Source organism: Dasypus novemcinctus, chromosome 1, assembly GCF_030445035.2.
Source record: "Dasypus novemcinctus isolate mDasNov1 chromosome 1, mDasNov1.1.hap2, whole genome shotgun sequence".
In the NCBI taxonomy this organism is placed as follows: Eukaryota; Metazoa; Chordata; class Mammalia; order Cingulata; family Dasypodidae; genus Dasypus; species Dasypus novemcinctus.
In genome coordinates, this window is record NC_080673.1 from 135,781,486 (window position 1) to 135,795,059 (window position 13,574).

The following is a 13,574-nucleotide window of genomic DNA, read 5'->3' on the forward strand; positions in this document are numbered from 1 at the left end:
GTACTTTATCTTCTTAAGTTCTCACAACAATCTTGTGAGACAGGACTTAGCCCCACTATAGGAATGAAAGCACAGGCCCAGATAAAGTCTCAAATCTAAAGACTCATTGATGATGTGATGTCAAGGTTTGACCTCAGATCTGACTGTATTTCTTTCACCACATTGTTTTAGGAGACTGTCTGGAATGCTAAGGTGAGTCTCAGTCTTATCTGCTGACTGCTTTGGAGGACTGTTTCCCACTTCCCTCCCATTGCCAGAAACACCAAAACGGCAAACTGAATTTTTATCTCTTGCATCCCCTTTCAGTTTGAGTCTCTGGAGTGGGGATGAGCAGAAACCTTGCCTGAAAAGAGGAGAGAATAGGTGGTGGTTACATGTTCCTGCTAAGTCTCCTGAAGGTTCCTGGCTTCTGTTCCCAGGCTGCTTCTCCAGCATCTCCCTCAGACTACAGAGGGAAGTTTAAGTTTAGCGACATCTAAGACCTGGGCTGGGCAATTTAGGAGAAAGTGGAGAGTACGAGGTGGAAGGTGGAGACGGGTCACCAGATCTGGCCTTAGAACCTCTTAATTTAGGCATGTAATACTGGCTGATGTGTACATAGCCTTGGGTCCCTCTCTCCACCTTAAATTTTGCAGCAAAGAGCTAGTTCTCACAAGTCACCCATTTGACTTCTTGTGTTTCTTCTTCTTGGAGGCCCTTTTGCGCAGATGCTTTTGAACTTTTTCTGAGAAAACTTGCCTGATACCTTCAGCCCCTCCAATGCCCACTAGGCTGTTGTTTAGTGGCTTTTTATGGTTCCAGGGGCCACCCTGTGCTTGGCTTTTTGAGGCACTTGTCACATTTACTGTGGGGGTGGGAGTATCTATTCTGCAATGTTGTGAGATAATAGATGTAAAGTACTTGAGGCTGGCTATTTTTGTTATTACAGTGATTGCTTGTCTACTTGTCAATCATCCCCATTGTAAGTTCTTTGAGGGAAGGTGCTGTATCTCCGATGCCTAGCACAGTGCCTAGGACATCGGTAGAAACTCAATAAACTTTCGATGAAAGAATGAATTGAAAAAATGTGTTAAACCCTAGCAAAAGTGGGTGATGAGCATGGTTTTCTTAACCATTTAAACATAATAAATAATGAGCATTCAATTCCTGTGTTCTTAGTGAGAACAATTCTTTATTTAAAATAGGCTAGATGGTTTTTTATGAGCTTAAGTAAAATGTTCTACAAACAAGAATTTTAAATCCAATATACCAAAGCCAGTAATACAGTCAGAGGTTCTCCACCAAAGCTTAAATGAAACAATTTATAATTCTGTAAATATGTATCTTGCTTAGAGAGAAATTTCCAAAGCAGTGCCACATTTCCTGAATGTAAGAGTCATGCTAGTAAGAGAGATTCCATTATGCCTTGGAGTATTAGCAAGTGCAGAGAGCCTTAGACATGCTCTGATGTGATTAATAGTGCCTCTAAATCACAGAAACAAGCAACACATTTATTTCAACAAGAGAATGAAAGCAAGAAGGGGGCCCAGCCTATTTCTAGCCACTCTTGTTTACTGGAACATGCTTGGTGCTGATAATGCTTTTGCTGCTATAGCCAGTTAAGGAGTGCTTTAGCATAAAGATACACTATGGGGCAAAGCTGGGTAGCTTGTGCGTTTAGAAAGTGGCTGATAGCTCAAGGCTGTCAGGGCTCTTGGAAATGCCACATGTGGTGCATAACCCCGGGCTGCTGGACCTTGTTTCCCGGCATCGAGGTTTGCTCAGTGTCTGGGGTCATTGTGGTATCTGTGGTCGACTCTTCTGGGACATCCAGTGGTGTGGTCACGCCAGCAATGTAGGTCCCATAAGCGCCAGCTAATCCAGGGGTCATCAGTGGGTCAGCAGCTGCTGGGGTGACCCTGGGGGGTCCCCTGCTCTGCCCTGCAGGGCCCTTTGCCAGGCTGAGAATGTTGCCTTTAGGGAATACAAGAAGCCCTCCATGGGCAGCGGGTGCTCCCTCTGCAGGGAGGGCTGGGTTTTCTGTGTTGGCTGGGTTACCATCTGGCATGGGGGAGCCTTGTGCATCTCCTTCTCCCTTCTCCGGGCCTTTGGCTCCAGAGACTGGGGAGTCAAATTCCAGGGTAAAGTCCCCGCCCATGGCTGGATTGGGGGGCATCCCTCTAAAGCCAGGTCTCATGCCTCCAAATCCTGGGAACATGGCTCCATAGGCCATGGGGCCTCCTCTGCCCCCCTGGAAGAAAGTCATTCACCAAAAATACCATTATCCACTTACTGTAACTATACTCTGCGATTGTAATTGTAACTTAACAGATTCACTGAGACACCATGAAAAACCTGTAAAGAACAGGGAGTTGGCTGAGAGCTTCGTGTAAGCACATTTCTCACTAAGCTTTGAAATATAATGGGCAGGACTCTTTTTATTCGGGGGAGGGAGTGGCACACTTTCATGGAAGGGAGATGGAAACTTCACCATGTCTGGTTGGAATGGTGGGAAGGACAGCAGCAGGGCAACCAAGCAAACCAAGATTCCAGAAGAAGTTAGATTGATTCAGTTTTAGGTAACAGTTGAAATGGTTCACACCGTTATGAAACAAACAAATGAACAAAACCTGGAATCCATGACTGAGTTTGTTGAAGGATATTTTGGAGGCACATGTCAATGGTGTTTCTCAGTATACCCCAAATGAAGCACTATGTAAGAATTTTTAAAGAAGAACATGTAAGAAAACCTTGATTTCTCAGGAGGAACTGAAATATTTTCTTCCTGTGGACAGTTAGAATTCCAAGTGGTCATGTTTCATTTTTTGCATTTGTTGCCAGAAATTTCAGGACCAAAATCATGGTCTATTTATAGCTATTGTGCAGTACCTTTGACTTGCATATCTGTATTCTCATTTCCTTGCAATTTTGACTCATTTTAAATGGTACACTCATTTTTATGTTATATTTATCGCATGTATTTCTTGACTACCACAATGTCTTTTGAGAATGACAGAATGGAAATAATTTATAATAATAATTTAATTAAAATTATAAGATGGTAAATATTTACTTTAATTTTAATTTTCAACCAGTCGTGTTTGTATTAGGTAGATATAGTTCTCTCTCCTTCTATAGTCCTCCTCACTCTCCATTCTTCAAATTTCAGCTTTTATATCATCTGCTCCAGGAATCCAACTGTGAATCCCCAGACTGGGCTAACCGTCCCTTCTCTCTTCCCTCTTCCTTCTCTTTGCCCTATTATTACTTTTATCACATGATTTTGGCATTATCTGACCTTGTACCTATCTTTTCCGTTGACTAAATTGTAAACTTTTTGAGAACAGAAAACTTATCTTAGTTTTTTTGCCTCCATGGCATCCTTTTATGATTCTGACATACAGAAGGCACTGAAAAATGTTGAGATGTGATTTTTCTTTCAGTGATAGCATTTGTGCATATTTTTTAATTTGATAGAACCTGTGGTTGATAATAATTTGTTAATGTAGTGTGGTTTCATTTTGTGCTATGATAGATGTATCAGGTAGAAATTTTTGAGGGAAAAAGTCAAGTTGTGTGACTTTGTCGACCTCAAATTTGAAACTTGCGATAATGCATGAATAATGATAACAGTAAGAATGTATTATCATTGACTTGTTATACATTTTAATGTTACAATAATCAAATATTAAACTTGGTTAATTTACTTTTTTGTTTTTTTCCTAAATTTTGAGGTCTGTTATTTTTAAGGGTTAAATGGTCTGAAAAGGAACAGGAATTCTGCGTGAAACACATGTATCTTTTTTTGGTTTGAAGTGTTTACAGTTCAGTGATGATGGCCATTATGGAGAGGCTCATATACCAGAGATGGGGCATAATACATAAAGCTTTGCCTTATAAAGTGGGAAATTTTACTTCTGGGCAGCATAACATGAAGAAGGAAAAAGTGTTGTCAACTAATGATTATTTTTGTTCTTAACCCAATAGGCTGAAACCTGTTTATGAGAGACTCTGTTTTTAAAGAAAAAAAAAAAATAAGGACTTTCTTCTTATATCCATTACCTATGGATGAATTCTAAGGTTCTGTGGAGTCTTCTCAACTTTAACTTTATGCTCAAGAATGGCCGTCTTAAATAACTTGACCTGAAATGTGATGAAATATCTGAATGCTGCTTTAGAATCAAGCTTTTGGCTTTGGAGTGGTGGAAAATCTGGGTCTTGTGCTCTATATGCAGCTGCATTCATGGCCAAGGTCTTTTGCAGCCAGCAATCTGCGACTTTTCTCCCCTGGTGACTATTATAAGAAGAAAGGTTTGAAGACATTACTCACCGCCATTTCTTCTGAGCTCATGATGCCAAGTCTGGCAGGGGCATTCTGTTCAAAATGAAACATTGCATCATTTTATGAACCAGCTGCCTTCTATTACCTTCTTAGCCACCCAAGACAATGTTAAAAGACATTTTGTTTTCCCTTAATATTAGTGTTGTGTCCACAGAAGAGTAAAGTGGAGAGGTGAGTGATTGTTGAATAAATGTAGCCAGTTTGGATCATTCAGATAAAAAATTTACTTCTCCCTTAATAACATTTGCATGTGCATATGACCAGAATTATCAAGAAAGGAAATGTGCCTCCTTGCCTTTCAGTTGCTAATGTAGGCATTCAGAGAATATTTATTCAGAATCTATTGTATGATATCTGGACGTTATTATTTTAGCTCTCAAGAAAACATTTAACTAAATAAAGCATTTAAAATAGAAAATGGACTTACCAATTGATTTGTTCCGTAAGACATGTAAAACATTCCTGGATAAAGCTAAATATAAGTACAATAGTCATCATGAAATACAGTTTTCAAAGAAAAAACTTTAATGTCAATTACAAACAGAGAAGTAGTAAGAAAAAAACTTACTTGAGGTTGTTTAGTTTGTGGCATAGGTCCCGAAGATATCAAACGGGAACTTGGGAATATCTTTAAGTGGTAGAAAACTGAATAAGCTTCACATTTGCTATAATACAAGCAACGCCCCATATAACTAACCTCTCAGCATTATATGAAATACATTTGCAGATAGATTAATATGAAAAATAAGTATTTAATACTGAAGAAAACAAAGGAACCCATTATACTGCATATTTATTGATAAATTGGGGCAATTTTAAAATTTCACTCTTATTTCTTGAAGTATTGATATTTTTCCTAAGAAAGTATATCATTGAGATATGTACTTACTGATTGACCTTGTGGAGCAGCAAATTCCAATCCTGGTAACTAAATCACAGACAAATACTGAAATTACCAAACAGTCAAAATAGACAAAGTATACTGCACATACTCTTATCATGTTTTACGATTATAATAAAATTATAATAAAATCTAGAATGAGTTTCCATTTTGCTTTTTTTGTGTGTTTTGGAGGTATGACTATACACCCAACTAACTTTACAATTTACACTTTCCAATTGTCCTTTATTGACATGACTCAGGTGTGTGGGTATGGAGATAGGGCATGACTACTGTCATTTGAAGAGTAGGAAGAAATGAATTTTGGAGTTGGAACATATCAGGTTTGAAACCTGACTCTGTCATGTAATTTTTGTGTAATCTTGGGCAAATTTTGTTACCTCTCTCAGTCTCAGTTTTCTCCTTTATAAAATGGATAATAATATCTACCTTCATCAGGCTGTAGTCAGGATGATAAAGGAAATTGTTAAATGCCTGCAATATACGAGCTAGGTAATACTTTCCTTTTTTGCCCATTGCTCATTTCTCTACATTTTTACAAGGTACTTTTTGTATAGTTGTCTCTACAGTCAGGCAGAGGCTTAATAATACAAAATACTATGTACTGTGCTGAAGTATTATTTACTCTTCTCAGTCCTTCCAACACTAAAAAAGACTACAATTGAAAACCTGTACTTCTTTGGCCTGTTTTCTTCTGTAAGCTTTTACATACATAAGTTTTATATGCACAGGATATTTTAGAAGCAATGGCCTTCTTTTTTTTTTTTTAAACAAATCAATTTCATTGATACATATCAACAAAGCATACAAGTGCACAATCAATGGTATTTGGTATAATCACATAGTTGTGCACTCATCATTTCAGTCATTATTAGAGCATTTTCATTTTTCCCATAATAATAATAATAAGCAAAAAACCAGACAAAAAAATTCCTCACTTCTCAATCTCTCTCTGGTTCCCTGCTGTGCATAGCTGCTATTTTTGGCTATTCCTGTACTTTATTTGTATATTAAGCAGTTTTATTGAGATATATTCATATACCATATGATCTATCCAAAGTGTATAAATCAGTGGCTTTTAGTATAATCAAAATGTTATACATTCATCTCAAAAATTTGAGAACACAATTTCATTGCTCCGAAAAGAAAGACTCCACAGCCCTTAACATTTTTTCCTTAGCCTCACATAACTGTTTATCTAATTTCATCTTTATAAATTGATTTATATTTACATTTTATATAAATGGAATCATACAATATATAGTACTCTGGTTCTGGTCTCATTCACTTAATATAATGTTTTCCATCCCCCGCCCCTCATTTTTGATGGCAAAAGACATGAATGGATATTTATTTCCTAATCAAAAAACAAATCCTGGATATATCAGATTGACTAAGAACATATCTGGATATATGTGCATTTTTTCCCCAGGATTTTGCAAATTGGTTTTCTTTCATTAATTTAATAGGTGATTCCGATCTGACTTGAGATTAAGTAATTACCTCAGGCTTTGGTGGCTTTTCTGATGGTGCCACCTGCTGCTGAATTGCTGGCATCTCTCCTTGCTGCAAGGGTGGCTGTCCCTGGTGAATTGGAGGGTGAAGTCCTCCCTTCTGGGCTGTGTCCTGGGTGCCAGTTGTGACAGTGGGCTGAGGCAAAGGTTTCTGTCCTGGTTGTTGGGGTTGCAGGGACTGCTGAGATGGTAGAGGTGGGGGATGCACAGGCAAAGAATATTCATACTGCAGAGGCATTTAAAAAGAGGGTTAGGAAGGGATGGCTCATAGAACTGTGATGCCTAGAATTTCTAAATCAAAAGGGCTTGAGACTTGGGGACAGGATTTAGGGGACGTGTCTTGAAGCTGCATTTTCATAGGAAGTGCAGATTTAGTTAGAGACTTTGTAATTTGGGACTTGTGTGTGCCTATCTACTTTGGGACCACTGCTGAACTTCCTGGTAGAGTGAATCATTTCCTCCACCAGGGTCCTGAGGCTGCCCACATGTGTCTCTATTTTGCCACTTTTTTCACTGGATTATAATGATTTGTTTTAAGTCTTTGTTTCCAGTCAACCAAGAGAGAATAATATGTCTTATTTATCTTTATAAACCCAGGACTTTATATAGCTCCTAATAAGTGCTTCATACATGGTAGGTACTTAACACAGTTTTGAAAGATTAATGGGTAAGTAAATAGAATACCAATCAAATTCCTGCATCATTCAGTTCATTTGGAAACAACAAATCAAGTAGAGAAACAATCACCATTAATATAATTTACTGTCCCACTAAATGTGACTTGGAGGATGTTATCTGTTGTGTAAGGCCACTCCGAATCAAAAGTTCAAACGACCATGTTTTGCTGCTCTATTTTGAAGTTTCCTGTAGTGAATGATCCCTATTGCTTTTTTTTTTAGGAGGTACGGGGGATTGCCCTGAGGACCTCATACATGGGAAGCAAGCGCTCAACCACTTGAGCTGCATCTGCTCCCCTCCCTATTGGTTTTAGGCCAGTTGCAAGTTCCTCAAAATGGCATGTAAGCCTCACAGTTTTCTGGCTCTGCTTTCCCTTTTCCTTCATTGCTCATCTGTAAAGTCCTATGGCATTTATTACTTATATGTCACAATTTGGGACCTTGAACAATGCTGGCCTCTTGAATCTTCCATTTGAAATTTCATGAGTGTTGGAACCTTACTTAAATGTCTTCATTTTTACTCTCAATCCATATTTGGTTTACATATTTAATAGGCACCTAATAAATAAGAGTTAGCTGATTGATAACATTTATTGACTACTGTAAGATTCATGTGTTTTAATCAGGATGCTTGGCATCATATGAAATATGTCTTTGAATAATTATTTAGGAACTGCATGCTGATTAAAATGAGAATTGCTCAGACTGAAACCAACTTTCAGTTTTGAGAATTTTCTGTTGGTACTGCTGATATCTTTAACATAAGTTTCTTACATTTTGGCCAAATAATTGAAATAAATAAGCAAATTGTTGAAAACGTGGCCCATTTAAAATTTTCTAGCTACTAACAAAAGTTAAAAGCTTTGTTCATTTGGTATTTGGATAATTTTATGTTAATTATAATTACCTGTCAAGGTTAGTATACGGCAACTTAGTAAAGGCAAGTAGGGGACAATTTAAAGCCTGAAATTTTAAAACACATTGATGTAAATAATTTACCTGTTGAGTTTCATGTTCCCTTGGGTGCATCCATTGGAAGGAAGAATGTGGTGGGAGGAGATCATGTATCCATAAAGAATTAAAAGATTTCCCAAAGCCAAATCTAGAAAACTAAAGAAATGGAGGAAAAAAGACAAGTTCAAGTTTTGGTATTGGCTTAAACCTGATTTTTCATTTTCTCAAAAAGCCAGGAAAAGTGCAGAGATGGAAAAACTCAGAGTGCTATTGGCTAATTTAACATGGATAGATAAACTCTCTCTTTCAGAATGAACTTATAGTTCATTCTGAGCCAGGCTACAATATTCCCATTAATTTGAGATTTAGCTTTTTAGGCACTCATATTTTGGGCTGAATAATAAAATTGATAGTGCAAAAAGGATTTTTTTTTCACTAAACAAAATTCGGTATAGTTATCTTTTCCCCTGTCGCACTATTCCAGTATCTTATTTTGCTTGAGGCTACCTTGATTACTCATTTGTTCTTCCTGTATTTAGGATATTGTCTATTCACAAACAAATGACTGCTAATGTCATTACCACCACCACCATTCATACCTGCAATAAGAAATATCTGATAATATGGTTACCTTAGGAAGCATGTTCAGTCCCTGCAAACTTCCCAACTGTCTCATTGTCTATCAAGAAAAGGAAGTAGATTAATGTTTGCCATGAATGTGCCTTTTTCATTGTGATTCTTAACTGATTTCTCAGCATATGGCACTATCGGCACAAGTTTGAGGTAGATCAATTTGAATAAAACAAAATTAGATACAAATCATCACTGAAAAGTAGTGATGTTAAATATGTAAGTATGATTCTGACATTGTTGTTATTGCTATTAAAATAATGAGCTTGACTTGTATCATTAATTAAAACACAGAGAAAAAGTACCATTTAAGTGACTATCACACTGAAACATGGGAAAATAATTCACTCAACTGAAGTACAATGTGAAAGTGAGGGCCTTGCTTTACTCAGCCTTTATTCCTCCATTTAACTTTCCTTGCCATTTTACAAATTCAGTCTGGGGAGGAATTTGGAAAAATAAGCAAACAAAATACTTCACCTCTTTCCCAAATTAAAAGGCCCTACATAAAAATGAATATAAAAAATGGGAAAAATAGTATAGTATTTGGAGAGATTAAGTAAGAATGTCCTCAATTCAACAGAAAATCAATTTCATTCATTAGGAAGAGGTTTAGCATGTTTTAGATTGAGTTTAGGCTAGAAGGTGGGAGGTGGAGGGGTTCCCAGTGAAATTAGTTTCCATGTGAAATTAGCATGTAATGCCTTCTTTAGTATTTACGTATTGACTGCTCTCAGGATATCATAATAAAGGGAAAAGCTACAAGGTCTTCTGTGAAAAGGTCCTGATCTTATGAATATTTTTCTATTCATAACTATCAATATTTTCTATTGGTATCTGTCACAATTTTCGATTTTGCTGGGTTTTTCTAAACAGAATATATATTGGTTATAAGAATTGCAATAAGACAAACACAAGCTATGCGGGAGGTTTCATAGTACAATATTAATGCTAATTACAGGAGTTCTTATAAATGATTAAATTTTATACAGGCAAATTATCTTTTCTTTTTTTTTTAGGAGGCACCAGTAATTGAACCCAGGATCTTGTACGTGGTAAGCAGGTGCTCAGTCACTGAGGTACACCCGTTCCCCAGGCAAATGTTCTTTATGGGAATTTTATCATATAAGATACTGTAAGAAGAAGAAACTGGAATAAAAACCATTTATATTCATTAAAGTGTTTTAAGTAATGTAGTAATTACATTAGGATATTTTTCAATTATATTAGGTGTTAGTTGTTAGTATTGCTTTGATTCCAATATGGATGAAATTCTAAAGGTTAAAACACAGAGAGTTTAAACTGCAGGCTTTACAATTGCAATGGGATTATAAATAGGGGCTCTAACAAATGTCATTAACTTCTCTAGAACAGCATAGGATGACAGCCACAAACTTCTGACCAGAAAACTGAGAAACAGCCCATATTGTTTCTTCCTTATCAGGAACATACCAATATAAAGATTATATGTAAAAATTCTGACAGTACATACCTCTAGGCTCAAACTAGCCAAGCCTGGTGTCCCAGGTTGCTGAGGAAACATCTAAGCGGAAATAAGAATTATTTAGAATTCTCTTTGTTGAAAAACTTCTTTAAACGGACACTGAGAGCAGAAAGTTACCCAATACATAAAGTCCAGCTGAGAAGCCACCATATTGTTATATTACCCAATTGACTTGAGTTTCTGGGTAGAATGAAGCAGAATTCAAATTATTTGGGGGATTAACATAATGTTTGATAATTTTGCTTCCACATGAATCATGTAGACCTTGTCTGCATCTTGATAGTATATTGGTTAAAAGTAAAATTCGATTTAGTTTAAAAGCTGGATTATAAACAAATGAGAAAAAGGTAAGGCAACAAAATAGAAAATAAAACCAAGAACACATCATACTCTTAAAAATTATCACATTAAAAGCGAAGGGGACAGACTTGAAGCAGAACTTCATGTGCATTTGACAAATCTACGTGCTCCTGGTTTATGCACAGCAGTGTGGTGGAATCATGGCATTCAGCAAAAGCATGTGCAGAAAACTAACTGCTTCTCATTCAGAGGGCTTTAACAAATCATTTATCATCTTTAGTAGAAAGATGACTTGATTTATTAACGTGCTTATGCATGTTTATATTTTTGGAATCAGACCGAAAGTATAAACAAAAACGAGTTTTTTTAGCATGAAGTACTATTACTCTTAGCGTGTTAATTAAAAAACTGTTCAAAATGTAGCTATATTTACAATTATCTTCTTAAAATTTAAACTATTTTCCTTTCTAAACCAAGTTTAGAAAAATAAATGGAAAATGGAAGAGTAGAAATTAGAGGAAGCTAGATTTTGGGGGCTTTTCTTTGGTATTTTCATTTATATCACAAATATTTATGGAGTGTCCACTAAATATATTGGGATTATTTTTCATCTATGACCAAGCAGTTCAGGGATATTCTTCTGATCATCTGTTATCCTCATCCTCCTCCCCATCCCGTTTCATCTAAATCCCACCATCTGAGTCATGGTTGCAAATTCTCCGAATTATTCAGTTTTGGAAATGGACAGAGCAAAAGAAGTTATAAATGTGTAGCAAAAAGATCAGGATAGAGAAAAAGTTTAGTTATGTGGATAGGAAGAGTGATTGTGCATATGTGTGAGGTGAGCAGATTGTTCAGGATTTCGAGGGACCTCTAGAGCAGAGCCTTCTTTCCCCAGATTGACCAGTACACAAAGCACATCTTAGATTCAGCTACTGGACAAAGCTTACTTTATTTTCCGTCTGCTCCAAGTCATGAACTAAAGAACAATATTTACTTGAATCTAAGTAGGAGATACGGTTTCCATTTAGGAGTAAAAGAAGCAGAACATCTGATTTGGCAGGCAGGGAGTTTGTGATCATAAGCAACAGTCCTGTTTATCAGCATGGATCAGATTGACTCAGGGGTGGGCCCACAGTGCTTCAAAAGTATCAGGGTGTTAGATTGATGGGGGATGGTTGAGGCAGACCCCAATGCCATAGAAAGGTAAGCTAGGTTGGCAGTCTCAATTTTTCTTTCAAAATTTATGTTGAGTGATGGAACAGAAATTCTATTTTTATTCCTGAAATTAAGTTTTTATGTAACCAGGTTTTATCCTCTAATTCCAAATATTTAACTTTAAGAAACCCAAGTAGTTAACTTTTCTCTCAATGAATTAAAATATTCTGAAGTTCATTCAAGGCTGACTGTGGGCTCCTCAAAGTCCATAGACCATGTCTTACTAACCTTTGTGTCCCCAGGGCTTACTATGTAGCAGGGTACATGGCTGGTGCTCAATGAACATGTAGCAGCTGAATAAATTCTTTGTGAAAATAAAATTGCATGTTATTGGCCAGAGTAGTTCAGTGCTCAAAGGCTCGTTTAAGTATTGGCATGAGGTCATTTCAATATATGATGGAGCGGACCAGGTGTGGGACTATAATATATACTGTTTTGATTTAGGATACACTGTTTTGATACATTCACATGACTTTGCCCTCCGAAGGTGAATTTTTTGGTTAATTAACAAGCTCCAAAGGGAGTTGCCTTGCTCAGTTCTGTAATCATAGTAATTTGGCCAATATTGTTCTTTTAAAAATGAAGAAAAAGAAGTTTTCTTTTTCCATATCAATTTCATAATGGTAGCCAGTGGTTGATAATGAAATTGTGCCATGGCATTGTGGAGACTACATTTGAGTGAATGGAGTAAGGCTCAGAAATGACCAGAAATGGTCTTTGGGTAATTTAAAATATCTTTTTGAACAGAAAAACTTTGCGTTTGGGTCTGACCTGTGGCTCTCTGAGGGTAAAGCTGAAGTCTGGCTACTTCGAGTAGTCACAAAGTGACTTTTGACTCACTAGGAGCTAGCCATTGAATTGATTCAAGTGAGTTCTGTGCACAGACTCTCAGTCAGCTTCCCTTCAGTGTGGTTTGGTGTCCTAGAAACAGGAGCTTCTTCTAGGGCACACTCTAGAAGACTGACTTACCGGCACTGCAAAACTCGTTCCCAAGAGGCACAGCATCAATATCAGGACCTTCATTTTGAAAAGTGGGATCTAAAACAGAATTGGGTTGGAGAATTATAATCAGATGATTTTTTTTTTGTTCCAGAATAGTTGAAAGACAATATTTTAAATGAACCTATCTGTTTTTCCAAAATAACAAGGTTAAAAATCTAGGTATTGTTAAACAACTGATTTGAATTTTTATTGCTGAATATATCAGTTTTTGAACTGAATTTACAAGAAATAAAAAAACCAGCTAAGAACGTTGTTTCTGTAACTACGACCTAAATGACTATGTAGGAATATACCTCCATACATATTCTTTAAATACTGTGTTTCATTTGGTAAAATGAATTATGAATTTTTAAATCCATTCACTAAATGAAATATTTCTATTGAATATCATTCATAGGAGTTTATACTTTGTTTATCCTCCAGAGCAAAATTTGAAATGCATTATGTAATACAAACAATAATCATTCTACAACAAACCTTTATTTGTAGGTATATATGTTATATCATTCTATATTTATGTTATCCATGCCAAAATTCGTCATTTTCAAATAAG

At 36.5% G+C, this 13,574-nt stretch overlaps 1 protein-coding gene across 1 annotated transcript; it reads right to left on the reverse strand.

Annotated features, from left to right (window-relative positions):
* Positions 1 to 1,189: 1,189 nt before the first annotated feature.
* On the reverse strand, positions 1,190 to 13,042 carry AMBN (ameloblastin). The gene is made up of 9 exons (XM_071212461.1): positions 12,989 to 13,042; positions 10,490 to 10,540; positions 8,413 to 8,523; positions 6,726 to 6,962; positions 5,211 to 5,249; positions 4,890 to 4,949; positions 4,749 to 4,793; positions 4,310 to 4,354; positions 1,190 to 2,230 (listed from the first exon to the last, which is right to left on the reverse strand). Exons 1-9 carry the CDS (start codon positions 13,040 to 13,042, stop codon positions 1,685 to 1,687), a joined length of 1,188 nt encoding a protein of 395 aa, XP_071068562.1. The 3' UTR covers positions 1,190 to 1,684.
* Between the last annotated feature and the right edge of the window lie 532 nt (positions 13,043 to 13,574).